The following is a 27,182-nucleotide window of genomic DNA, read 5'->3' as shown; positions in this document are numbered from 1 at the left end:
GTGCACAGCAGTGCCAGGCTCTTGCCTTGCACTCAGCACCTTCTCTAGCCCTCACATCCTCCTCTACTGACTGCATCCCAAGCCTCCTCCAGGCACCTGGAATTTCCAGCACTTTCACCACCATGAGCTTGAAGACTGTTTTAGAAGTGGTGAAATCTTCTCACAAGGCTTGAGCCCAAGTGGTGTCACAGCCACCTAGCACCAACAGGACACAGGGTCTCAGGACTCCTCTCTCTGGTGTCTTGATGGAGGAAGTGAAACTGCCATGATGGGAGCTTGAGCATCAGGGCCACCATGCTGCAAATTCCACATCTGTGGTGGGAATTGTACTCATGCACCCCACACAGTGCATGGGGAGCACTCAATAGAGACATCTCCTCAAAAGGGGAAAATAGAGGGAGGTTTCATTGCAGCCCCAGAGCTCCAGCACATAAATATGGAGGGCTAGGGGAGGCAGCCACCTCCCTGAAGGGTGGTGGTCCTACTGGAGGATGACATCTCCTCATTTTTCCTCCCCATATTAGAGCTGCATTTGCAGTTTGGACTCTAACCCCCTGCTGTGGAAGAGAAACAAATCTCCTCCAGCCCTTTTCTCTTCAATGGCAGTAAATGTGAGAAGGTCATCTCATGATAAATCTTCCCTGTGCCAGTTCTCAGGAGAACTGGGTCATCTTAGGCACTTCCCTACCTACCAGCCACCACCTCCTGTCAAAGTTATGGAGCAGAAGAATTTGGCAGAAGCTGTCAGGGACATGACAGTGTAAGGAGGCAGGATTGAGGAGGTGGAAGCATGGATAGGAGAAATTTGAAAATGTTTCCTGGGCTTGTAGATGCAGTATTGGGAAAGACAAAGTTTGTTGGGATATGCAAGGAACATCAGGTCTTCTATAATTATAAGTATAGAAATACCAGTTCAGGTACAGAAGATCTGATGTTCCTTGCACATCTCAACAAGCTCCTTTAGTTGTAGAAAGTCAAGGAAGTGTTCATAAAGCCATCACTGCAAATGGCAGTGGACACAAAGCTGAAGTACTCTGTGCCTTCTTTGCCTTGGTCTTCACCAGCAGGGCCTCCCCTCCCAGGCCCTACTTGGAGGCAGGGTTCAAAGAGGATAACCAGGAGGGGATGAGGGGCAGGGCGGTTGTTACTTAGAGATCTTGACCTGTCAAAATCTGTGAGCCCAGAGAGGCTGTCCCCAAGGGTGCTGAGAGCTGGCCGTGGGTGCTGGCTGACGTCCCTGCAAGGGCATTTTTAAACATCATGTAGCATGTTCCTTAGGAGTCAGAGAAACAGGAGGTAACGGGGAGCAAGCAGCTTGGGCTGAGCCGGGACAAATTCCCCCCCGATGTCCTCCTCTGATGGCACCAAAGGGAATGTGGGCCGGGGCAGAGCGGCGCTGCCGTTCGGTTCGGCTCTGGAAGCCTTTCCCACCCCCTTCAGGCAGTGGGATGACAGAGTTTCAGATGGGGGGACACAAGCTGGGCTGGGGTGAGGAGCCTTGGGGCTCTGAGGGTTGTGTTGCCCCAGCTGGGGGTTTGCAGAAAGCGGGGGAGGGGGAAGAGAGAGGGGTGCGCCGGGGGTCTCCTGAGGGAGCGGGGAGTCCCGAGCCCCCCGAGGGCGGTCTGAGCAGGGCAGTCCGAGCTTCCCCCCGAGGTCTGTGGGGCCGGGGGCGGTGGGGCCCCCCGGTGGGGGCCGGGGCGGTCGGTGCGTGGGCCCCGCCCCGCGGTGTATAAGTGGGTGCGGGAGCGGTGCCGGGCGGGCGGCGGTGTTATGGCGGCGGTGCGGGGGCTCCTGCTGCTGCTGTGCGGTGTCGCTCTGGGGCCCGCCGTCCACCTCGACTTCTCCGAGCACCGCAGCCAGGCGGCCAAGATCAAGGTGAATCCCCGTGGAAACCTCTGGGCCACAGGTACTGCTCGATGTGCGGGGAGGGAACGGGACGGGACTCGGGGACGCGGAGAGGGACGGGCGCGGGGAGCCCCTGCTCCATCCCACCGGCGGAGGGCGGGTGCTGGGGCCGGCGGGACCCGTGGTGGGCAAAAGGGGAGAGGGAACTTCCTCCCGCATCTCTCGGTGCCTGAGTTAAACCCCAGAGATCCCGCCAGCAGGAGGGGGAAGTTTCCCAAAGTCCGACGTGCTCCGGGATTTGCCGACTTTCTCCTCGCTTGGCTGTAACAAATCGAGACGTTTTGTTTGCTCGGTGCTTCTCGGGAGCCCCGTCCTCCCTCCCTCCATCCTTCCCTCCCTCCCTCTCCCAGGTACACAAGTTCTTGTCATTGCAGGTCACTTCATGGGGAAGAAGAGTGTCACGGGCTCCCCACACCTGGAGTCACCGGAGGAGCCTGCAGTGCCGATGGTCTTCGGTCCCTCTCTCAGAGCCTTGCTGGAGGAGATGATGGAACTGCTGACCCGGGAGCTCCTGAAAATCCTCTTGCAAGAGAGACTTTTGGATGAGAACCAAGGGAAATACGACCTCACTGACCAGGTGAATATTGACTAAAATGAAGGGGGTTCTCAGAGCAGAAAGGTGGTGGAGATGTTTATCTGCAGTAGCCAGCCTTGATGGAGATGGGAGCACTTAAGTGGCCGCTGTAAGTGTATTCCCCCTTTCTGCTCCTGTTATCCCTCCTTAAACCAAAGATCATCTGTAAAGGGGGAGAGCAGAATTCTCCTTAGGGTTGTGTCTAGCTGGGCAGAGGCTAACAGTCCCAAATGCTTGGGAAAGGTGTGAAGATGAGCAAGGGATGTTGCAATGGAGCTGTGGCTGTGGTGATCTCCAGCCCAGGGTTTGCTAATAAGCATCTGGGTCTTCCTCAGCCAGATGCAGAGGAGGATGGCTGGCCACTGTGGCTGCTGTGAAGAAACGTCCCCTTTTCCAGATGCTGCATGGCCAGGGAAAACCCTTTCCCTTTCTATTTGTGTAGCAAGAGACCAAGAAGGACACAGCTTTGTGTGTGCAGGGAGAGGAGTTTGTCCTGCAAAGAGGTCTTTGCAGGATTGGTGTGCCCATCCTGGGTCTGTGTCACTGTGCTCAGGATCCCTCATTCCTAAGGGGATCAGAGCTTTGTTATCCTGGCTTGCAGAGGGGAGGAGGTGTGCTTCAGTTATGTTGCTGCAGAGTGGGTCTCAGGGAGCAGGCAGGGGCTCCACAGTCCCACTGTGCAGCAGCAGGTCCTCAGCCTCCTTGATGTGGCTTTTGCCTCTGAGCTGATCCAGCTCCTGGTGGAAAACCCACCCCTAGGAGCAATGTTCATGCACAGATCCTCACAGAGGGCATGGAGATGGAATTGCTTGGTGCATGTGGCTCTGCTTATTTATTGCCTCATGCATGCTCCCCTGGTGTCTCGCCCTGTCTGGTTGCTTCAGGAGGTAACTGAGAGCCTAAAAGGGATGAAATCCTCTTGGGTGGGTCCTGCAGGTGCTGTCCCACCAAGCTGCTGTGCTTGAGAAGCGATCCAGTCACACTGCACACAGGTAGAATGACTTCTGTTATTTAGGTTTAGGTAGCACTTCCTCCTATTCTTTGCTCTTGGTTTTGTTGGGTTTTTTTGGGGGGGGAAAGGCAGAGGTGGGGCAGAGTTGCAGGGATGTGAGCCTGAGTGGCACTGGTTGTTCAAGTGTCTTCATGATTCATTTTTGTCAGACTACAGTGAATTAAAGCTTTCCTAGAGAGCTGGTTCCATCAGGACAGAGGGCTTCCCACCACAGAGATACAACTGGGCATGGTGGAGACACCAGCCCACCCTACCCCCTGTAAGGTGCTGTGACTGCTGTGCTGCTGCAGCTTTTGCTTCTAGAATGCAGCTGCCAGGGAGAAGAGGGCTGTGAAAGTCCTGAACCCTTCTGCATCCTCCTCGGGGAGCCTTTGAGGAGGAGGGTATTTGTTGCTGCATGGACTGCCTGAGGTGATGGGAGAGCTGGTGGCTGTGCCAGCCTGCCTCCTCTGCTAAGCTCTGCATGAGTGTGTTGTGTGTTTGATAAAAGTGACCCCTGTGGCTCCCACAGTGTCAGTGCCCTGCCCACCCTGCCAGTACCTGTTGTAGCACTCAGTCTGTGTGTCAGGGTGCCAAAGCTTTGCTCTTGGAGGGTGATTTCAAGCAGATGGTGGCCAGCTTCCTGCTGCTCTGATGGCATGTCCTGCACACGGGTGGTGTCACAGCTCGGGTGCCTGATGTGCATCTGGCTCCTGCCCCTCATCTCCTCCCAAAACCTCTCACCTCAGGCATCCTCTTGGTGGCAGTGGAGACCTTGCTGGGCAGTAGGTCTGGTTCTGCCCTTTGGGTACCTCTGAGCACCTCAACTGACTTAACTCCTGCCTTCTTGCTGCTTTCTTTGCCACCCGTTCCCCAGTGCATCCTTTCCTCTGAAGTGTACATTGATACGACAGGCCTGCTGCTCCCTGCTGCCTTTGAGTGCTGTCTGTGTTGTACTTTTCTGTGGCACCTTATTTTTTCTTGGTTTGTGGGTGACACAGTGCCAATGCCAATCCCTGCCACCCTAACAAGGTGTTGGATGCTTGGAGCCAACACCCAGCCTGTGCCTGCACTGCCCCATGTACTGTTCAGCAGCTCTGCTCCCTGAAACCCTCTGTCCTCCCCCTGCTCAGCATCTGTTGCTTCTGCCTCAGCTTGGTTTAGAAAAGCAAAGATGCTTCTCCCTTCCTGGGGACAAGCTGGTCAGCAAGGCAAGAGTTAACCTGCTCTCAAAGTGTTGCTCCCCAGCAAGCCTGCTGTGCTTCCTGGCAGGGTAAGTATCCAAGGAACTTGATTTTTATGGGAAAGCCCAGTGGGCTTTTCCTTTTCTGAGGATGCCCTTTCCTTCAAAAACTGGTTCTTCCTCCCTAAGCATTAAATGAAGTGCAGAGCTTAGGCTTTTTGCTTGGTCTTCCTTCATGTGGGTTAGTCCTGCCTGCACTCCTGGGCTGGAACTCCAAGCATCTTGAGTCCCATGTCTCCCATCTGGAGTCTGGATGTCCCATCCCTTTGCAAATCAGGAGTCTGTGTGCTGCTCCAGAGGGGTTTGCAAACAGGCATTTCTGCAGCCAGCTGTGGTTCAGCTGCTGGAGCACAAGATGGGAGGCAGGAGCCAGGCTCCTGGCTCTTTCCTTCTAATGTGCTGTCCCAGGCCACCCCTGAAATGTGCCATCGTGGCCCAGCATGGGACATTCATCTAATCCTCTACCCTGTGGTACCCAGCAGGTGATGGAGGCTGTGCCTGGGACTCTGTCTCACCCTTGTGCCTTTTCTTGTAGGAGACAGGGCTTCTAGCAAAGGTGCTGGAGAAGTATTTCTCAAACTGAAACAGCCCAGCCATGGAGGGTGAGGTCTGCATGGGAAACGGAGGAGAGCCTCGTCCTTGTGGGTTTCTGTAGCAACATCACTTTTCTTTATTCTGTCTGTAATGTGGTGAATAGCAGTTGCTGGTATGAACAGAGCCTCCCTGTGTGTGTCCTGTCTGTTTGCTGCTTTCTCCATGTGCCCCCCTGAATAAAACTGGCTCTTTGCACAGACTGGCTCAGGCTTTTCAGCAGGGGTGGGATGACAGACCCCTAGGACTTGGGCAGGAAGAAGGGAGAGTGGGAGCAACTCGGTGGGGATGGAGGGAAGCTCCTGGCTCTCAGCATCCAGGTGGGGATCAGATTCAGTATCTGCAGCCTCTCCTCACGGAAGGAGACCCTAACAGCTGCATGGCAAGCTTGGATGAGCAGATTACAGCACTTACCACTGGAGCATCTTAATAACCTTCTTTGGTTATTGTGGCTTGGAGCAGCCTGGGCTAGAGGGAGGTGTCCCCATTTATGGCAAGTGAACTTTAAGGTCCCTTTGACCTCAAATAATTTGCTGGAGAGATTACCAGCAGACCTTTTCATTAGCTCTAGCAAAGCCTTGGCTTAAAACTAATTACAAACCAGAAAAATAATGACGGAGTGTATGGGGTTTGACACTGGAACAGACCAGATGTCTCTCAGCCAGCAGAAGTGATTGAGTGACAGCCTAATGGGCTTCCTGACCTGAGGTCATGTCATGGGACCACCAGCTCACATCTCACCCAGGCAAGCTCATGGGAGGGTGAGCAGCTTCCTGAACATCCCAGCAGAAACCTGCCATGAGATCCCTGGGTGAGATCCTCATTCTCCCACTTACACAGAAAGAACCTGTCCAAGCTGCCTGTCTGTCTGTCCCCCATCTCCTCCCATCACTATCTTATGAGTGGAGATAATGGTGGAGAGGCCACCTGGTAATTCCTGTCATGGGCAAAACAGATTCAGCTTGGGGAGTTTAACTTTATTGCCAATTAATACAGAAGTATTTGAGTACAGATTCAACCAACCTTCCCAGGCATTTCCACACCTCTCTTCCCCTTTGCCAGGCTCACTGTTACTCCCAGGACCTCTCCTCCTCCTCATTGTCACTAAAGGATACACTGTCCCCGATGGCTTTCCTTTCCTCTTTCCTTTCCTCTTTCCTTTCCTCTTTCCTTTCCTCTTTCCTTTCCTCTTTCCTTTCCTCTTTCCTTTCCCCTTCCCTTGCCTTCCCTTGCCTTCCCTTGCCTTCCCTTGCCTTCCCTTGCCGTCCCTTGCCTTCCCTTGCCGTCCCTTGCCGTCCCTTGCCGTCCCTTCCCGTCCCTTCCCGTCCCTTTTCCCTTTTCCCTTTTCCCTTTTCCCTTTTCCCTTTTCCCTTTTCCCTTTTCCCTTTTCCCTTTTCCCTTTTCCCTTTTCCCTTTTCCCTTTTCCCTTTTCCCTTCTCCCTTCTCCCCTCTCCCTTCTCCCTTTCCTTCCCTCCCTCTGTTTCTCATGGGTGGGTAAGTGGAAGGTGGTTTGTTGCAAACCAAGATGTTACACACCTACAAGGCAACATAAAGCGAGGATTTAATTTTTTTCCGATTTTTCCCTTTTGCAAATGATAATTAGCAGTACCAAACAATATTTACACTTCACTAAAATTGCAGTGAATTACTCCTCTTTTTTTTAATCAGCATCCACCAGTGGATGATTTTTGAGCCTCATGAAAGCCCCTGAGAGGCTTCCCAGCTCAGGGGAGGGACTTGGTCACAGATCACTGCCCTCCCTGAGAGCTCAAAGGCTCTCATGTAGCACCTGTGTTCATAGGATCTCCAGATGATTGACTTTGGTCGATACCTTTTCTTTTCTTTTCTTTTTTTTTTTCATTTTGGCCACAGCTTGTGTTAGGTGATTTTGGTAGCACAGCAACTGCACCATTCCAGGACTTTCCACATTGTGCAGTTCTGATACCTGCTGGATCAGGCTATGATCCCGGCAGCAGGAGTTTTGGGTATGATCAGGGAGTGCCCGATCGTCCCAACTCACTGCACTTGTAACCAAAACAAGATCCAAGGTTGGTTTATCCTGAAGTTGCAAAGGGCCCCTCAGCTCAGGAAGGAGATTGAGATGCTGGAGCAGGTCCAGAGAAGAGCAAGGAGGCTGTGAAGGGATCCAGCACAAGTCCTGTAAGGAAGGGCTGGGGGAGCTGGGGGTGTTGAGGCTGAAGAAGAGGAGGCTCAGGGGAGACCTCATCACTCTCTACAACTCCCTGAAAGGAGGTTGGAGCCAGGAGGGGTTGGGCTCTTCTCACAAGTAGCCACCAGTAAGACAAGAGGGCTTGGGCTTAAGCTCTGCCAGGGGAGGTTTAGCTTAGATATTAGGAAATACTCTTTTTGGAGAGGGTGCTCAAGCATTGGAATGGGCTGCCCAGGGAGGGGGTGGATTCTCTGTCCCTGGAGGTTTTTTAAGAAGAGACTGATGTGGCACTGAGTGCCATGGGCTGGGAACCACAGTGGCAGTGGATTAAGGGTTGGACTTGATGACCTCAGAGGTCCTTTCCAACCCATCTGATTCTGTGATTCTGAGTGCAGTCCACCAGAGCCCCAGCCTGTGCCTTGGTGAAGCAGATCCCAGCAGAGATGAGGAAAAGTTTGGCAGGAGGGGGAGCACCACTCTCACCTCAAAGGTGATGGAGAGATTTTTTTAGTCCCTGAGGTGCAGTAACACAAGGAGATAGAGATCATTTGCCAGGGTTTTAAGATGCATGCCAGGGTTTTAAGATGTTTAGCACAGCACCTGAAGCCACCCCATAGAGGAGAAGGCTGTCTTCCATAAGAGGAGGCTGTGTCCTCCTGGCAGGGAACCATCAGAGGAGGGGTGTGGGGTGGGAAGTGCTGATTCTGTGATTCTGTGCAAGTGGACCAGGGCAGGGCTACACCTCCACAGGTGTGTCCCTGCTCTGTCACGGGCTCATCACCAGGCTGTGGTCCCTTGGGGAATGTCTGTGCTCCAGCATGGGTCCCCCACAGGCAGTGGTCCATTCAAGGGGTGCTCTACCATGAAGCACTTCTTCATCTTCCTCCTCTGAACTGCTTATGTAGACTCCTGGAGCAATGATGGCCCCCCTGAGCCATATGTTTCTGAGGAGTAAGGTGTCTAGCATCTATACCATTCTAGAAGCATAAGATAACTCAGTCTGGAGAGGAGCTTAGCAGATCTTCAGTCCAACTATCTGCTCAAAGCAGGGTCAGCTCTGGGTCAAACCAAGTAACTTAGGGCTTTCTCTAACCAGGTCTTGAAAACCTCCAGGTGTGAAGGCTGGGTGACCTGCTTCACTTCTTGACTGAGGCAATGGTTCTCCTTCTCCCACAGAGGCAAGCAAACCCTCAAGCCCCAAACAAACCCTCTGCATTTGAAATTACAAAGTGAGAGGGTCAGAAATACAATTTTTTTTTTGGCAATTTGCCTGCTCTGCCTTGGCATCTGCCTTGGCATCTGCCTTTCTGACGTTCATCTGCTGGGCCAGAGGATGCACAGGCTCTCACCACAATGCCCTATCACTCATCAGGTCACAGTCTTCCATGACCAAAGCCTGGTGAGCAGGCCAGGGAAATGAGCAAATTCTTGGGTTGTTTTATTTGTTTTTGATTGTTTTCCAGCTTTGCATTTGTTTCCTTTGCTGCTCTGGCTCAAGGCTGCCCCTCCATGCTGCTGCTTGGACTCAAGAACTTGCTCACAGCAGATCTTTCTGCTTCTACCCACCAGAAGCAGAGAGGCAACGAGGCCACTGACCCAACTGAGGTCACTGGGACTGCTTCTCTGAGGCACAAAAACCACTGCAGAGATCCTCAGAACAGACCCTCAGGAATGGTGATGGTTCAGAACTTGGTCTCCTGGACAGAGCCTGAAAGCTTTGGCCATGGGATGGGAAAAGGACACAAAGTGAGGTAGGAAAGGTGGAGCCAAGACATCCTCATCACTGACCTTTGTTTCTGCTTAGTTGTGGTGCTGCCCCATGAGAAAGAGCTGGCTCAGGGGGGATATTTGTGAAAATCCACTGCCACCACTTGGTGTCATTGGTGTCCCAAGCTTTGTGGAGTGCTCCCTATCACACTCATTCACCCAGGACTGGCTGCCCTGCTGTGCCCTCTTCAAAGCCATCATGATCTGTGCCAATTGCTGTGAAGTCAAAGAATCATGGAGTTGTTTTGGCTGGAAGAGACCTTTAAGATCATCCAGTTCAACCATTAACCCAGCACTGCCAAGGCCACCACTAAACATGTCCCTCAGCACAACATCTACACGGCTTTTAAATCCTTCCAGGGATGGTGACTCCACCACTACCCTGTGCAGCCTGGGCCAGGGCCTGATAACCCTTTTGGTGAAGAAATTGTTCCTAATATCCAACCTAAAAGTCCTCATCTCCCTGAGCTTTGCAGATGCTGCCATAGCTGGAGCTGGCGCCGCACCCCTGGCACTGCCGGCACCATCAGATCCCAGCTCTGCACACGTGTTTCCCGGACACATCACCCTCAACACCCTTTATTTAATTTAATTTTTTTAACAACCTCCAGGGATTTGGTGTCCAGACTGGGATTTGAAAGGGAACTGACAAACTCTTTGGCCAGAAATGCCTTTATTTCCCATTGGGTTTGAATTAAACCTGGTTTTCCCTCCCTCCCTCCTTCCCAGCTCTGCCAAGGAGATGGGAAGGACAGTGTGTCAGGGCACCTGGCCAGGCTGTCTGCTGGGGTGCAGAAAGAAAACCCAGGGAACAGCAGTAAACGTGTCAGCTTCTGAGGGAAGCCCCCAGTTGTGGACCAGGAAATGTTTCTGCCACACTGGGGGCCTCTTGGCTTCAGTGCAACCTGCTTTAGCCAACCAAAATGCCAAAGAATGAGAACAAACCCCAAAACCTTGGATTTCCATCATCTCCACAGTAGGGCCTAAGGTTAGTGTCCTTAGCATCTTCTGTGTAACAAGGCTGGGGACCCCTCTAGCTCTGTGCCTCTCTCTTCTGATCCCTCTCACCAGCCCCTGTGGCACCTTGCCCAGGGATGGACAGGTCAGCTGGAACCTTTCCAGGGAGCAGAATCAGGGTCACTGAGGAGACCACGCAGCCACTCCCCCTGCAAGATCACCCTCAGCCCCCTCTTCTCCACACTGAACACCCCAGGTCCCTCTGCTGCTCCTCATAAGACTTGTTCTTCAGTCCCTTCCCCAGCTCCCTTGCCCTTCTCTGGACAGGCTCCAGCCCCTCAGTATTTTCTCTTGCTTAACACTGGCCCAGCAATTAAACCGAGTGACAGATGCTCTCTATTAATCTCTCTCTCCTCCTTGATAAAGAAAGGAGAGAGAATGAGAGAGACTGATGGGTTGGAAACTGAACTACACAGCTTTAATGAAACAGTAATGATAAATAGGAAAAATTACTAAATATATGCAAATATACAGGAAAATTGATCCCAGGTTCCTCCCCCCTTTCCCCCAGTAACTCTCACGTCACCACTGAGGCTGCAGGGCAGCCCTGGAAAAGTCCAGGCTGGAATCCTGGAGTCAGCAGCAGTTGGGAGCTGGAGGCAGGAACACACAGATTCAGGCTGGGATGGATCAGGACCACAGGCAGAGGAATGGATGGAATCCTCCCAGGATGCCGAAGGAAACAGGGAACAGGTGAAGAAAGGGAAGCAGGAAAGGCAGGAAGGGCAGGAAGCTGGAAACTGGAAGCTGGCTTGACCCTTGTGATCCCTCAAATTTATCCTGAGGATGAGGTGTATGGGATGGAATCCTCTGTTTGGTCAATTCTGGCATCTCTCTTGTCTGTTCCTCCCCAAAGGAGGCTGCAGGTGGGACCTCTTTACTACTTCTGGAGGGTAAAATGTTCCTCAGAGCTGAGCAGTGTCCTTGGCTCTGCACACCAGGCTCTGGCTGTAACAATAACCATGGAGTGGGATCAGTCCCAGGAGCAGACACTGCCTGAGAAACTTGCTGTTCATTTCAGCAGTGCAGCTGCTGACAAGAGACTGAGCTGAAAGCAAAAGTACAAGACAGAAAATCCCCTTTATCCTGGCCCAAACCAGGACATCCCTGTAGTGAGGGGCCCCAAACCGAACCCAGGATCCGAGGTGGGGCCTCACCAGTGCCTCTGGGGGCGGGCACCAACAAAAAATCCTTTGAGAAACCCAACTCTTGCCGGGCTGGGCTGGCTCCTCGCCCACGGCGCGGGAGGTGGCAGCATCCCCAGCAGCTCCGCAGGATCCGCCGTGCCGGAGGTAGGGGGGCTCCGGGAAGGAGACACGGGGGTTTCTGCTCTTGCCTGTGGGACAGGCAGTTTCTCTGTCCCCTCGGGGTTTCTGCTGTTTCTTTGGAGCTGACCTCCAGCCGGGGCTCTGTGGGGAGCAGCCCGGTGGGGCTGAGCCCGTGTTTGTGCCGTGATTCATCCAGCGGGAACCAAAGAGCTGAACCGGGAAGGGTGGGAACAGGGGCAAGAGACCAAGGGTGGAAAAGAGGCAGAGGAGGGGAGCGAGAGGTCTGGCCACCTGGGCTCACCTTGCTGGCACATCCTGGGGACAGTCCTGGTGAGTCCAAGCCTGCTTTGCTCTGGGAGGTACACTAGGGAGATGGAGGCTCCTGTGGGAGATGTTGGAGTGTTTGCCCAGGGCACCAGATACATGCACAGCCGTGCCTGGGACAAGCAGCGTGCTGGCAGGTGAGCAGGAGCTGGCTCTGTGGAGAAAACAGGGTAGGTAGAAGTGTGATGGTGATTTTTCTCCCTGGTGTGTCTCTGGGTGCTGATTTCCAGGTGCCCTGGGTAGCAGGATGACGCTGTGGAACGGCTCCTTCCCCTTCTACCCCAGTGCCAACACCTGCTTCCCCTTTGACACCACCTGGGCCATCATTATCTCCATCTTCCTCTCCATGTTGGCCACTTTCCTCATCATCCTGCCAGGGATCCGGGGCAGGGGGGTAAGTGGAGAGGCTGGGGGTGCTCAGCCCTCTGGTTCCTGCCCTGTGCATCCCACGTTTCCTCCTTCCCAGCCTCCACAAAAGACCTGGGGAGCAGACATGCCCACAGGTTCATGGCTAGGGCTGTGAGATCTCTTGCAAGCCTTGGTGTGAACTCCAGCCCAACCCAGCATCTAACCCCATGCTGGAGACCCCAGGCTCCACCATCCCAAATTTACAAGGTGTCCAGATCTGAACTTGGCTGAATTTCTCTGTGAGCAAGCCCGAGTGATCTCAGGGGAGTGGAAAAACAGGGTGAGGTTCAAAGGCACCGCTCCACCTTCCCTGCAACACCAACAAAAGGAGGAGGAGGAGGAGGAGGAGTGCTTCGTGCATGCCCCAGCACAGCTCCACGGCCAGTGGCCAACTGGCCCTGCTGCCAGCCCACCCCTGGCACACTGCCCGCTTGTCACCCTCCCAGGGGACACACCATGGGACCCCCGGCTGCTGCTTCTGTCTCCAGCTGTGGCCAGCTGCCAGCACACCCACAGACATAGCCTTGGATCAGTGTGGAAATCCCATCACAGAACTACCCAAGGGAGTGTCCCCATCCTCCATCCCACAGCAGCTTTCCCAGATGAGCTGCTTGGACTTTCTTGCTCTGCCAGAATCTCCCTGCTGCCTCCCTCATCAATGCTCCTCCCTCCCTCATGCTGCTCATTTCCATCCTCATCAAGGATGTCCCTGCCACATGTCCCTCATGCTACCCACCCTCCCCAGTGGAGGGACCAGCTTACTTCTCACCAGTTGCCATTTCTAAATTGCATGCTTGGTGATGAGAACCCCACAGTAAAATCTGACTGAGACCTCTCCCTCTTTACAGAGACTCTTCTGGTTGCTGCGGGTGGTGATGAGCCTCTTTGTGGGAGCAGTGGTCCTCAGTGAGTAGCAGGGTCCTGGGGAGGAGCTCAAAGATGGCCAAGACACAGGGAATGGAGGAGAAAGAAAAGGGAGGGCAAACAAAGCAGCCAAATGCCAGCAAAATCCATCCAGGAGGATGGGTTTATGGGGAACTGACCCCTGCATGTGTCTGGGTTCTGGCTCCTGCAAGCAGTGGGAGGTGCAAGCACCCATCTGTCTTCTCTCCAAGGGCAGGTGAGGTGGTTGACCAGCTCCAGGGCAGTCACTGAAAGCCCACAGCCAACTGCCAGGGGACCCAGGCTCATCTGAGGACCTGACAGTGGCCACACATCAGCCCCATTGTATCTAGGCCTAGGGACTGCAATGGGTCTGAGGAGAAACCAACACAAGTGGGGGGTCTCAGGGTCATGGTCTGGATTTGATGTTGGGAAAGGCTTCCAACCCCTGGGGCTCACAGCCCAGGCCTTGCCCTTGGGATGGGGTAGATGATGCTCTGGCAATGGTGAGCATCATGGGAGGTGCTTCCAGCACTCGATGTCTTGCCACCAGGCCATGAGTAACCTTCAAAATCTTTACAGCTGTACAGTTCACCAGGGACTGGGAGACTGGCTGGGTGATGGCAAACACCTCCTACAAGTCCTTCAGCAGGGCCCTGGTGAACGTGGACATTGGGCTGCACATTGGCCTGGTGGGGCTGAACATCACACTCGTGGGTGAGTGCAGATCACAACAGGAAGGGATTGGGTGCATGTTTAGCAGCTGTGCTCCTGGATACCAGGGCTCTGGGGCCTCAAGCCCCCAGATCAGTCAGTCTTTGAACTGCCTCCAAGGCTGAGAAGGGTCTTAAATCTTCATCACCTGGCAGGAAACCCAGTGAATCAGCTCAATGAAACCATCAGCTACAATGAGCACTTTGCCTGGAGTTTCAGTGCTGACTACGACCACAGCTACAGTGCAGGCCTGGAGAAGGGGCTGCCCAGCCCCATCCTCTACGTGGCAGAGAAGTTCAGCAGGCAAAGCCCCTGCAGCATGCACGGGCAGTACCGCATCTCCGGCCACTACGCATCGGCCATGCTCTGGTGAGTTGGAGAGAGAGGTCAGCCCTATCCCTGCTCAGTGGGAGGTGAAAAGACCCAGGCAGAGCAGAGTCATCTTGATGGAGCCAACCTCTTCTGTGCAAGGCCATGCCAGAGACTTTCCTGATCTTTGGCACCTGCCCTTCTGCAAAACCAGGGCTGCTCATGCTTCCCAGCCTGCCCATCTCCCTAGAGCTCTTCTGTGTCCTCAGCCCTGATGTGCAAAATTGAAGTTGGAGAAAAATTATTCTCCCTTTAAAGGAAAGCAGATGCAGTGGCGTGGGGCATCATGGCACAAGGTCCTCTCCCAAGCAAGATGCTGAGCCCTGACAAGACCAGCTGTGAGGGGGGTTCCTCTTGCATGCCCCAGAGGGCTTGAGACCTGCTGGTGGGGAGCAGGAGGGACCATCAAGAGGATGCTTGGAGGAGATGTCTTGTGACGTAGAGCTGAGAGCTCTTGTGTGTATTGTGATTGTGGAGTCTCAGGGCAACCCCATGTGCTGCAGTGGTTGTAGGAAAGGCACTGCAGGCAAAGGTGACTCTTGTGATTCCCTCAGTGGACATAGGCTCCAAGTCCCTGTCTGTATCTCCCTTTCTATTGTCAGAAAAAATAACTAGCCCTGCCCAAACCCTCCTGCTCTTGAGAAGGAGTATTTCAAGGCAGGGGTGTTGATGTGAACTTATTTTTTGTTATTATTCTTGGAATCAGAACAATTTGTTAGGCTCACTTCCACAGCCTCGCAGGGCAGGGCTGGCAGCTGGGCCCACTCCAGGTGCTGAATCAGGTGTGGGCATGGCTCACTCTGCCCTTCTCCAAACAAAGGTCTCCCTTGTTGCCAGTCTCCCTTTGAATAGGTGGGAACTGCCTGGGGGTAGCAGTGGGAGAGGACCACAAGAGACAGAGTTAAGTAGGATGGACCTCGAAATGTTCCTCCTCCAGACCCCTGCCCAGAGCAGGACTGATGTCAAAGCTACATCAAGGTGCTTTGGGCTTCCTGATTTCAACACTGGATGCCCCCTGGCATGGAGATCCCTCTCCACCCCTGTCCACAGCTCCACCATTCAGTTACAGATTTGTTTGGCTTGAAAGGGATGTCCTTAGAGCAGCCTGTCCACCCCCCTGCTCAAGCATGGCCAGCTACAGCAGATTGTCCAGGGCTGTATCCTTCCACTGGGACATGGAGAGGAGACACTGAGAAGAGGGTCCATGCATGACACTTTCTGCTTGGTTTGTTGTCCTTCTGCAGGATGGCCTTTTGCACCTGGCTCATTTCCATCCTGTTGTTCTCCATGCCCATCCTGCTCTACGGTGGCTTCATGCTCCTCCTCACTGCTGTGCTGATGCTCTTCTCACTGCTCTTCTTCTTCACTGCAAAGAACACTCCAAAATGTCCTATCCAGTTTGGTCCAGCTTCCCTGAAAACAGACTATGGTGGATCCTTTTGGCTGACATTAGCAACAGGTGAGTGCTCAGCTGCCTCCTGGGCCTTTTGTTTGCCATCCCTGCAGTGGTGATGCTCAGTGATGCCCCAGCAGTGCCTCTTTTTTCCCCTGACTGGTGACAGAAAATGATTCTGTTGTTGTTGTTCAGTTACATAGAAGAATTTGTGATAGCATCAGTAAGAAGGGGGAGGGAGGGGAAGAGCTGCCCAGCCAGGAGGTCTGAATGGCCAAAGCTGTCTGCATGGAGGGGTGCCCAGAGAAGGGCCACAGAAGTCATGAATTGCAGAGTCAGGGGGAAACATGGCCTGGAAGGACCTTCAGGGGTGTCTTTCTCAGTTCTTGCCCAGAGAAGGACTCACCTCAAAGCCACGTTAGCCTCATTCAGTCTGGGAGGTGAATGTTCCTGTGGCTGGAGATCCCCTCTCTGCCTTTTGGGACCCCACAGCTCTCCCACTCCTGGGCAGCAAGTGTTTCCTCTTACCGCAGTAGAATTTCCCATATTACAGTGGTACACCCTCCCAGAAGAGAACTGCCTCCTTTTTTCCTTTCAGTAGCAGAAGATGGCAATGAGATACCCCTGTAGACTCCTCTTTTTCAGGCTAAACAAGCCCAGCTCCTGCCACCTGTCCCCACACATGGGGGACAGCCCCAGCTCTCATGGACATGTGCCCCAGTTCATTGTCTTCTCTTTTCTACTGGGGAGCCCAAACTGATGGCAGAGTCAAGATGTGGAGAGGGAAATTAGATCTTCCCTTGACCTCCTGGGTGATGCCACATGCTGATGAACTCCAGCCCCAGGTGCAGGTCTGGATGGGACTGGGACACAATGGGCAGGAGGTTCTAATGTGTCTCTGTGCATTGCAGGGCTGCTGTGCCTGCTCCTGGGGTTGGGCATCATCATCCTGAACTCCATGCAGCCTGAGAAGCTGAAGCTTGTATTTAACCTGGACAAGGGAAAGAGAAAAGAAGAGGAGGGGTGGTACAAGTCCTACCTACCAACTGAGATGAGCTCCTCTGCACAGGAGGTGCTGATGGTCCCCCTGGGTGAGCTTTGTGAGGTGACAGCCACCCAGCTGTGAGGCACTGGGGTGAGGCAGGGCAAAGCCTGAGGGCACCTCTCCTGAATTCACATTCCAGTCCAACCCCATCAGGAGTCCTGGTGGCACAAAAACCTTATAGGCCCTGCTTAGAAAGCCACCCCTCCCCTCCCCCCCAGTGCCTGGAATATTTCAAATGAGATGGTTATTTTTAATAAAGCTTTACTGAAAATACTAATTCTTGATGGAAATCACGTGGGTGCAACACAGCCATCACGTGGAAGAAATCAGGAACTTAACACCAAGGGTCTTCTCTCAGAAAGAAAAGAGCCAAAATACTTAAATGATGTTGTTTACAGTTAACTGGACTGAAGCTGCCCAGGTCTCCAGCATTCAGAAATAGCCATCTCCCTCTCCTCTCCGTGGAGTCTCCATCAGGCAGGGGGTTTGGTTCCAGAGCCCATCTTCTGCTTGGAGGCACTTCATGTCTCACCTTGTCTGGGTTTGACTCCATGGTGTGCCCAGCCAGCTCGAGTCTGCTCCAGCTACATGGGGGTAACCTCCTCCTTCCCTTTTGCTTGCTTGCTTGCTTCCTTCCTCCCTCCCTCCCTTCCTCCCTCCCTTCCTCCCTTCCTTCCTCTCTTCCTGAAAATAACCTCATCCCCATGTTCCTGTCCCACCCCAGGCAAACTCCATCACATGTTCACTTAGTCTTGATTTCTGGAGCAGCTTTTTTGCTCTTGCTCATCCAGCAGCACCCAGCCTGATGGGATCTGAATCTGTTCCTGGCTTTCCTACCTACATCTAAAGGTCTATGCTAATGTCAGTGTTTGAGGAAGAAATGAGCAGATTTAATCACTGGCTTTAGGAGCCCTGGGTGCTCCCCAGTGATCTCAGTTTCTGGGGTGGTTCTGGGTGCCCATTGGAGACTCAGGGAGTCACCAGTGTGGCCTGGGTATGGAGTAGGATGGGAATTTCTGCTGGGATGGAGCCCCAGCTGAGCATGCAGGTTAAGTGGCCAGGGCTGTGAGCTGCTCTTTGCCAGCTCGCTGCTGGGTCTGCCCTCTGCCAGAGGCCATGGTCAAGGAGATAGAGTCTGCAAGGGTACTTCTCAGCAAGGAGGCACCCAGCCTGGGCTTGGGCACTCCTCAGAGGTAGCTGGGTGGGGAAATAAGTCCCTGGGGACATCCAGAAGGGTTTATGATCTGCCCTTTCAGGTCCACCTTCAGGGAAGGAGTGGGAAAAACTCTTCTAGATGCTGTTGGGGCTGAGTCCAGGGGCCTGAGAAGGAGGCAGTTCTTTGTTCAGAAAATGAGGGGTGACATACACTTCAGTCATCATCTCCTGATGCTCCTCCACTTTGTCCTCCCGGAGATCAAAGAAAGTTTTCAGTAGGTCCAAGCTGAAGTAGTGCAATGTGACAACAGTGATCCCAGCCAAGAAACAGAGCAAACCTGGGAGACAATGTGTCCTGTGAGAGCCAGCACTTCCCACCCCACACCCCTCCTCTGATGGTTCCCTGCCAGGAGGACACAGCCTCCTCTTATGGAAGACAGCCTTCTCCTCTATGGGGTGGCTTCAGGTGCTGTGCTAAACATCTTAAAACCCTGGCATGCATCTTAAAACCCTGGCAAATGATCTCTATCTCCTTGTGTTACTGCACCTCAGGGACTAAAAAAATCTCTCCATCACCTTTGAGATGAGAGTGGTGCTCCCCCTCCTGCCAAACTTTTCCTCATCTCTGCTGGGATCTGCTTCACCAAGGCACAGGCTGGGGCTCTGGTGGACTGCACTCAGAATCACAGAATCAGATGGGTTGGAAAGGACCTCTGAGATCATCAAGTCCAACCCTTAATCCACTGCCACTGTGGTTCCCAGCCCATGGCACTCAGTGCCACATCAGTCTCTTCTTAAAAAACCTCCAGGGACAGAGAATCCACCCCCTCCCTGGGCAGCCCATTCCAATGCTTGAGCACCCTCTCCAAAAAGAGTATTTCCTAATATCTAAGCTAAACCTCCCCTGGCAGAGCTTAAGCCCAAGCCCTCTTGTCTTACTGGTGGCTACTTGGGAGAAGAGCCCAACCCCCCCCCTGGCTCCAACCTCCTTTCAGGGAGTTGTAGAGAGTGATGAGGTCTCCCCTGAGCCTCCTCTTCTCCAGGCTGAACACCCCCAGCTCCCTCAGCCCTTCCTCACAGGACTTGTGCTGGATCCCTTCACAGCCTCCTTGCTCTTCTCTGGACCTGCTCCAGCACCTCAATCTCCTTCCTGAGCTGAGGGGCCCAGAACTGGACACAGGACTCAAGCTGTGGCCTCCCCAGGGCTGAGCACAGGGGCAGAATCCCTTCCCTGGACCTGCTGGCCACGCTGTTCCTGAGCCAGCCCAGGATGCCATTGGCCTTCTTGGCCACCTGGGCACACTGCTGGCTCCTGTTCAGCTTCCTGGCAATCCAGACTCCCAGGTCCCTTTCTGCCACTCTGTGCCCAGCCTGGATCTCCCCATGGGGTTGTTGTGTTGAACCTCATCCCATTGGGATCAGCCCAACTCTCCAGTCTGTCCAGGTCCCTCTGCAGAGCCCTCCTGCCTTCCAGCTGATCCACACTCCCCCCAGCTTAGTGTCATCTGAGAATCTGCTAATTGTGGACTCAATCCCCTCATCTAAATCACTGATGAAGATATTAAACAGAACTGGGCCCAGGACTGATCCCTGGGGGACACTATGGCTGCCAGTTGGATGCAGCACCATTCAGCACCACTCTCTGGTGGCCCTCCCGTGGGCTGACAGCTTTTTCAGGAGAATGCTATGGGAGAAGGTGACAAAAGCTTTGCTGAAGTCTAGGTAGACTCCATCCTAGCTCTCTCACCTGCACTTCAGGAGAGAAGGCACCAGGACTCCTGCCCCCAGAGGGACATGGTTGTGTGCCCTGGTGTAGTTTGGTGTCCTTACCAATTGCTAGTGTGAGCCAGAAAGATCCCCCAAGGCCCGTGTGCAGGACTGAGGTCCCAAAGTGGATTGGGCACATCAAGGAGTTCCTCACGGTGGAAAAGGAGAGCAAAGAGAAGATCATGAAAGCTCCTGTGACCAGCAGCATGTAGCCTCCATAGACTGGGACGGGCATGGAGAAGAGCATGTTGGAGATGAGCCAAGTGCAAAAGGCCACCCTGGAGACGATGGAAGAACAACAGATGAGTTGTGCCATGGGTTAGGAAGCTCCATGTGAAGATTTTAATGTGGAAGGTGTACTGTGGGGTCCAGGTTGCACTGATGAGGTGGAGAAGCTCTGTTGGCAGGCTGCAGTCAGCCCCGATTTCCTATTCCCCTTGCTTAGCACACAGATTGTAGCAGGCTACAGCATCCCACTCACTATCAGGACCATCTCAGGTCCCCACCCTTCCATGTGCTGGGCAGTGCAGACCCCACAGAGCAGCATGCAGGGCTGGGGTAATGGCAGGAGCATGTGCAAGTCATTTGCAGTAGCTCTGGACTTCTTTCAGGAGCTGGGTAACAGGAAAAGCTTTCAGCTATGGACCAGGAGCTCTTGTTCTGTGGTACCACCAGGACAACTCTCCTTGGCACCAAGTGCCACCTCCTCTCTGTTTTTAAAAACCTTCAGGGATGGAGAATCCACCACCTCCCTGGGCAGCCCATACCTATGCCTGATCACCCTCTCTGGAAAGAATTCCTTCCTAATATTTAAGCTAGCAGAGCTTAAGCCCATGCCCTCTTGTCTTACTGGTAGCTACTTGGGAGGAGAGACCAACCGCCCCCCAGCTCTGACCTCCTTTCAGGGAGTTGTAGAGAGTGATGAGGTCTCCCCCAAGCCTCCTCCTCTGCAGACTAAACAGCTCCAACTCCCTTCATGGGGATGGACTACTGCTGTCATCCTAACCCACCCATGTGCTATCATGCTAACCCACATCACAGTAGGGATCTGTACCACGCTCCTCTCTCCTGTGCCACCACCTCTTATCTGCTCACCTCAAGGCACCTACAGGGCCACTGGCTTGACTGCAGGCCCTGCAGAGGCCCATCTAGACACATTGCTTTCCTATGGGGAAGGGTAGCAAAGCCTTTCCCACATCCTTGTGTCTCTCCTGTCTGCACCAAGAGAGAAAAGCTCACCAGAGCATGGCCGATGCGTAGTGGCCGGAGATGCGGTACTGCCCGTGCACGCTGCAGGGACTTTGCCTGCTGAACTTCTCTGCCACGTAGAGGATGGGGCTGGGCAGCCCCTTCTCCAGGCCTGCACTGTAGCTGTGGTCGTAGTCAGCACTGAAACTCCAGGCAAAGTGCTCGTTGTAGCTGATGGTTTCATTGAGCTGATTCACCGGGTTTCCTGCCAGAGGGAGAAGACTGAGATCCTGTCCCCACAGCCTGAATGCTGACAGCCAGGGGCACCCCAGGGACAGGAACCCCCCACAGGAACACAGGACACCCCAGGAGCCCACACACAGACCAATGCCACCCACAGGGCACTTGTCCTGGAGCTGTGGCTGCTCCAGAGCTGCAGAGGGGGATTTTGTGCTCACCCACGAGTGTCACATTCACCCCTGCCAGGCCGACGTGAAGCCCAATGTCCACATTCACCAGGGCTCTGCTGAAGGACTTGTAGGAGGTGTTTGCTGTCACCCACCCGGTCTCCCAGTCCCCTGTGAAGTGGACGGCTGCCAGGAAAAGGATAGCAGGGCTTAGAGAGGGGCAGTCTCAGGCTTTGCTGTGCTGGAGGAATGGTGTGGCACTGCAGGGAGTGTAGGGAGGCTGGGACAGCTGAATCAGCCACCAGGACATGCCTCAACCAGCTCCCACGCCCTGGCAGAGCTCACCTGTCCTCCCCCTGTGGAGCATCCACTCCCTTGATCCAGGAGTGGGTGAGCTCAGATCCCCAGTGACAAACCCTATGACCTGATTCCTCCTGGGACATCCTCTCCGGGACTTCCCTGCAAGGTCCCCACCGTGGCGAGCACCGCAGCCCCCAGGGACAGGTCTGGGAGATGAGCCACTTCCTCAGCCTCAGGAACAAGGGTGAGTTTCTTTGCTAAATATTGAGGTCTCTAGATTGCACTGTTAGGCAGCAGTGAAGAAGACAGAGAGAAAGACAGAGCTGGTAGAGAGAGCTGGCAAGTGCCAGAAACAGAAACTTTTCTGGTACATGATTTTTGGAACAAACTGTCTTTTTTTGACACACTTTCACTTTGTGGTGGGCTTTGTTTCCTTAATTCACTAAAAGTGAAGGCAATGATTTAATCTCAGGCCAAACACAACCTTTAAACCTGCCTGAAAATAAGTTCAGCTTCTTGAATCAACTTGTGAGAGCAGTGATCCAGCAGCAGCTCTGCAGGAACGTTTTCTAGCTGCAGGGTGGAGTGTCCTGCTGCCACCAGCCAGAACCCCCAACACTGGCTTTAAAACAACTAATTCCTCCTGTGTGCCCAAGCAGCACCCGGCTGCATCCTTGTAAGGAGAATGGTGCCAGATGGCTCTCCAGGGCTGAGCTGATCAAGGCTGTGGAGCAAACCTTGATCTCTGCTCACCTGCCCTCTCCATCCTGGTACCATCTTCCTGGGCAGCTCTGGTGGCATCTCCCACCACCAGGACTGGCTTGTGTTGTCAACTGACAGAATCCAGCAGCTGGTTACAGCCTGGATATCTGCTCCTACTGCCTGGTCATATTAAGGGTTGAGTCGTTCATCCTGGGCTTCATCATCCCTCTCCAAGAAGTTTTGTCCTCTGCCCTGCCCTTAACAGCAGAAGAGTTTGTTTGATTCAAGCTCAAGGCTGGCAGCTCTCCCCACCTGGCATCTTCTATCCCCTCGGTACCTCTTATTTACACACCCTCTTGCCCTGTCCAAGTTGGAAATCCCACAACCTGGTTCCCACCTTCAGACACTATTACGGAAGATTTTCTGAAGTTTTCTCAACCAAATCCTCTCTATCTTCTCCTGACTGGCTCCCGGGAAGGTCCTTATTACCACCCCCGCCCCCACATACTTCTGCCTTGCCTGTGTTTTATTTCAGCCTGCTCTCTGCAGGTCACTGCAAGGCTTCTCTCACCCTCCCTACGTGCCTGGCCGCAGCCTGAGCTGCTCAGCTGAGCTCCCTCAGCAGCTCGGGAGGATGTGGCCAGCCAGAGGAACACGGGACCATGCAGCCCACCCGAGCTGGGGCTGCTGCACCTCTGTGGCACAGCCACAGCCACCGAAGTCCCTTCTCGATTCAGAGGTGACCATGGGCACCCCCACATGCTCTGAATCCCCACGCCAGGGGTGAGGAAGCCCTTTTGGGAAGCTGTGTGACTTCTTAGCAGAGCACGGGCTGGGCAGAGGGTCTGTGACCACCAGTTCACCTTTCCCAGGCACAGCCCTTGCTGTGATCCTGCCCCCAGACCCACCCCCCAAGGGCCGTCCAGCACTTACCGACAATCACCACTCCCACGACCAGGCTGAGGAGAACCCGGAGTGTCCAGTACAGCCTCTGCGGGGAGAGAAGTGGGACCTCAGGAGCGGAGGAACAGCCCTGGCTGTTCTCCTGCCTCACCCCGAACCAACCCAGGGGGTCCCAGCTTCCAAACGCGAGGAGCAAATGGGTATCCCCGGGTAGAGGGGTCACCCACCGCCCATCCGCGGATGCCTGGGATGATGAGCAGGAAGCTGCAGGCAAACGTCAGGAAGACCACGATCACGATGATGGTGCTGACATCAAACACTGCAGCCTTCCTCTGCTGCAGGTAGAAGGGGTAGACGCCATCAAAGAGAGTCATCCCGCACCCCTGGTAGCCTGCAGGAGGGAGACGGTGACAGCAGTGATGTGGCACTGCCCTGCCTGGCTGCCTCAAGCTTGTGGTGGTCAGCCCCAGCTCAGCTCTGGAATAACCAGCTGCAAGAGGTCCACCTCAAAACTCCCCAGAGGGAACGAGGAAATGTGACACTGCAAGGAAGCAGGCAGGGTGAAATACTCCCCAGCCCTTGGTGGAGGAGAGGAGGTGCCCGGGGCAGGGCTCCAGTGGCCAGCAGAACCTGTGGCAGAGTGGGGAACCACAAGCTGCTGTCTTGCTGTAGCTTGAGGGGGCAGCCCAGGATCAGAAATCTGTCAAGCAGCTCCTCTGAGGACAGAGCCATGTCTTCTGCAACAGGAGGTCCAGCCAGGGCTTTCCACTTTGTGGTGCATCCTTAGAGTAGGTCTACTATCTGGAAACTACTGGCATATGCAGCCTTCCTCCAAAATGACAAGGAATCCCTGAGAACTCTGATTTCACAGTGGTGATTTTATCCCCAGCCAGGGGCCACCATGAGCAGGAAGAAGAAAGCAAATCACCCCCATTTCCACTCCCTCTCCCCAAAGAGGCTTTTCCCCAGGAGCTGTGAAAGAACAGTCTAGGGAGGGTGGAGCATTTCTGCTCTTGGTCCAGAGGGGCCAGGAAACAAGCCCTAGAAATGAGATGTGGGTCCAAGGAGCACAACCCAAGGCTATAGAAAACTGAGTTACATGAAATCAGATGGCAGATGACACGTATAATTTCCACAGATGGTTTTGAACTCCCACCGACACTTCAGTTCCCACAATTACAAAGCTTCCCACCTTCCCAGGCTAGATCTTTTCTACCAAAACTGATTACATGCTTAGTCCTTTTATTCTCCTTATTTAATAGCATCTCTGTGTGTGGCTGCCCTGGGAAGTCTTCTAAAGTCAAGGAACACCTGAGCTAATATGACTCAAGACCAAATACAATTTCATTCTGTCCCTGCATGGAGCAGATGATTTTATTCTTGTTTTCTGAAAGCAGCAGCATTTGTGATTGTAGGTTAAGATCCAACCTAGAGCAATTCAGCCACAAAAAATCCCAAATCCCTAGAAGTGGGTGAGGAAATTACAATAAGGATCATGAAATGGTTTACCTGGGCAGTTGAAGTCACTTTTCAATGCAAAAAGACATATTTGGTTTCGGAGGAATTCTCTGTCCAGTCTCATTACAGCAAACAATTCAGCAGAGTCAGGGTTTGTGCAATGGGCTCACAACTGATCTAGACCTGCCCTCATCTTGCCTCTCTGCTCCAGAATAGCAGAGCTCTTGGGCACTTACAAATCTTGCTTTGCCCTATTTTGCTGTAACTGCTTCAGGATATTTCCCTGGAATGCCAAGCCTGGAGAGGGGCAACCATCATTCCTGCTGTGGTTACCTGGCAAACAAGAGCTGTAATTGAGTCCTGATGCTATGGTGTGGCATCTGCAGGATGTCCATCTGCAGGATCCAAAGTCTGAGTGGCTGGAGGAGAAGAACTAAATGAATCGTTCAACCCAGGACAAGTGAAATCTTAATAGCCTGAATTCCACTGGATTCATTACATCTTTGCCTCAATTTCCTGTGAGATGTTATGAGGGAAAGAATGATTTCCAAACATGTATTCACCAAAAAGAAACTCCCTGCAGCTAAAATCAGAGAAAAAATAAGTAACAACTGAAAAAACAGAAGGTAATGAGGAAAATGCTGCCTGTTACAACATAAATTTAGGTTTCAAACGATATCAAGGGATATTTGCATTGCTCTCTCACTTTGTAACTTCTGGGGGTAATTTTACAGAGGGTTTCCAGGGAAACAACTCTTTCTGTTGATGTCTTCCCAGTCATTACCCTGCACAGAAAGGAGACCAGGTCCCTGGCATTTTTGAATATTTGAAGTGGAAAACTGGTGCCTGCAGCTCAAGGCAGGAGAAACTGAGGGTTAGGTTTCTCCTTGGAAAACATCCTCCATGCAGAGGAGGATGTGACCCCCTGTCACAATGCATGGCAAGAGAAAAGACTTGAGACATCTTTAATGAAAGATCAGTAATTTAGAAGAAACGGACAACTTCTAAATTAGTAAAAATATTAAAAATTACCTTTTAAAATTATTTTGAATTCTAAAATCTTTTAAACCGGCAAGGGCGAAGGGCAAAGGAGGCAGAAAGTTTGCCCAACCTCCAGCAGTTTCTACTTACAGAGATCCTGTCCCAGAATAAATCAAGTTGGAGGCGACCTCGTGGAAGTGCCCACCCAAAACCTTCTCTCAGCAGAGCCAACAGTACTCCTCGGTTGGGTTGCTTGGGGCTTCAGATTGGTATTTTCCATTGGAACAAAGAAAGGACAGTCTTGTCCCCTGGAAACCGAATGGTCAGAGCTGCAGTTCAGGGATGGGAGGGGGAAAACGGGTGGGGAAGGGGGGGGCGACAATGACGGATTCCCTCGCACTTCCCTGCCCCTGTGAGAGTCAAACCGGGACAGTAAAAACCTCCGGGTTAACTCGTCCCCATCCTTGCCCAGCCGGAACCCCGTGAGGATCCCGCGCCCCGGAGCCCGCCAAGGGCTGGGACAGACTCGGGGCTCCCCGCGGGAGGGGAGAGGGCAGGGGGGCGGTGGGCTGGGGCGGGGCGGTGCGGGGGCTGGCGGATCTTTCCCACCCACCTACCTGACGGTGGTAGCGGCATCGGGTGGCCCCGGCCCGCACCGCGCTCTTATAAGCGGCGGCGGGTGCGGAGCCGATGTAAATGCCGCCGCGGCCCGCCCCGCCGCACTGCCCGCAGCTCCGCGCCCAGGTGAGCGCCGCGACCGCCGGCACGCGTGTCCCCGAGTGCGGGGGGGTGTCCGGGGAATCGGCGACACGCGTTGTCTACTCTTGCGTGGAGGGACGGCACGTGTGTGTCCCTTCCCTCGTGGGGGTCAGGGACCCGCTATCTGCCGGGGGTCGGCATGCGAGCGGTGTCATCCGTGGAGAGGGCAGGGGTCGTGCTGCTCCCGTCTCTGTTTTAGGGGACAAATGGGATCGTGCGGAGGGCGGGGGGGAGGGGTGGCAGAAGGGATCGGGGCACGCGTTTCTTTCCCTTGTGGTGAACAGAGTGGGATGGGATCACGATCCCACACACACACTCCTACATGGGATAGCAGGGCTTACTGGTGTCCCTACCCGCGTGGGAGGCAGGGTGAAGTATGAGATGCGGGTACACGTCCCCATCTGCATGGGGGTCCAAGAAGCCAGGGCCTGCCTGGGGCACCAGGAGGCTGAGGCCACCCACGTCCCTGCCTGCCTGGAGGACTAGGGGGGATCTGGGTCACACGTGAGGACACGGTGGGATGGGTCATGCATGTCCTCACCTGCAGGGTGCGGTGGAGCCACGCACATCCCTGCCTGTGCGGGAGCGGCTCCACAGCACTGCATGGGCAGGGGCACTGTTGGGACAGGAAGAGAGGGAGTCCCTGCTGTGCAGTGTGGTGACACTGGGGCATCTGGCCCCGGGGGTGTTGCCAGGTGGGGAAAACTGGAGACATCACTTGTCCCTGTGTCCATAGCCTGCACATATATTGGGGATGTTCTGGCTGACAGCCAGGGCTGGGGAAGTGCAGCCCTGATAGCCCAGGGCTGGCTGGCTGATGGGAAAAGATGGCAGTCCCCCAGGAAGTCTCACCAGCACTGGGCAGAGCTAGAAATAAACTGTGGGTAACAAGGACCATAGG

At 53.8% G+C, this 27,182-nt stretch overlaps 4 protein-coding genes across 8 annotated transcripts in view; 3 read left to right on the top strand and 1 right to left on the bottom strand.

Moving 5' to 3' along the window:
* The first annotated feature begins 1,770 nt into the window (after positions 1–1,770).
* NMB (neuromedin B) lies at positions 1,771–5,472 on the top strand. Its single transcript, XM_030457252.1, has 3 exons — positions 1,771–1,906; positions 2,280–2,482; positions 5,249–5,472. Exons 1-3 carry the CDS (start codon positions 1,771–1,773, stop codon positions 5,294–5,296), a joined length of 387 nt encoding a protein of 128 aa, XP_030313112.1. The 3' UTR covers positions 5,297–5,472.
* A 6,016-nt stretch (positions 5,473–11,488) lies between these two features.
* On the top strand, positions 11,489–16,806 carry LOC103529750 (dual oxidase maturation factor 1). The gene is made up of 7 exons (XM_008495229.2): positions 11,489–11,550; positions 12,081–12,244; positions 13,107–13,164; positions 13,723–13,857; positions 14,010–14,223; positions 15,468–15,682; positions 16,528–16,806. The coding sequence occupies exons 2-7, from the start codon at positions 12,098–12,100 to the stop codon at positions 16,740–16,742; spliced, it is 984 nt and encodes a 327-aa protein (XP_008493451.2). The 5' UTR covers positions 11,489–11,550; positions 12,081–12,097; the 3' UTR covers positions 16,743–16,806.
* A 118-nt stretch (positions 16,807–16,924) lies between these two features.
* DUOXA2 (dual oxidase maturation factor 2) lies at positions 16,925–26,247 on the bottom strand. Of its 5 annotated transcripts, none has more exons than XM_030457228.1 (8): positions 26,140–26,247; positions 25,673–25,830; positions 23,311–23,474; positions 23,114–23,171; positions 21,230–21,364; positions 20,823–21,036; positions 19,647–19,861; positions 16,926–18,154 (listed from the first exon to the last, which is right to left on the bottom strand). In XM_030457228.1, exons 3-8 carry the CDS (start codon positions 23,455–23,457, stop codon positions 17,952–17,954), a joined length of 972 nt encoding a protein of 323 aa, XP_030313088.1. In that variant the 5' UTR covers positions 23,458–23,474; positions 25,673–25,830; positions 26,140–26,247; the 3' UTR covers positions 16,926–17,951. The 5 variants fall into 5 exon arrangements, with proteins under 5 accessions (XP_030313090.1, XP_030313088.1, XP_030313089.1 ...); XM_030457229.1 differs by lacking the exon at positions 26,140–26,247 and adding an exon at positions 24,875–24,960 and having other exon boundaries at positions 25,673–26,070; XM_008495234.2 differs by lacking the exon at positions 26,140–26,247 and having other exon boundaries at positions 25,673–26,070.
* Positions 25,904–27,182, top strand: part of LOC103529755 (dual oxidase 2) — a 21,174-nt gene continuing 19,895 nt past the window's right edge. The window contains exons 1-2 of the mRNA XM_030457289.1: positions 25,904–25,918; positions 25,995–26,266. Coding sequence (XP_030313149.1) covers positions 25,904–25,918; positions 25,995–26,266 — 287 coding nt within the window. The remainder of the gene's footprint in view (positions 25,919–25,994; positions 26,267–27,182) is intronic.

The sequence above is a fragment of the Calypte anna genome, chromosome 10 (genome assembly GCF_003957555.1).
Source record: "Calypte anna isolate BGI_N300 chromosome 10, bCalAnn1_v1.p, whole genome shotgun sequence".
NCBI lineage: Eukaryota > Metazoa > Chordata > Aves > Apodiformes > Trochilidae > Calypte > Calypte anna.
Note: the sequence above shows the minus strand (reverse complement) of the source record. Positions and strands in the feature narration are given on the sequence as shown.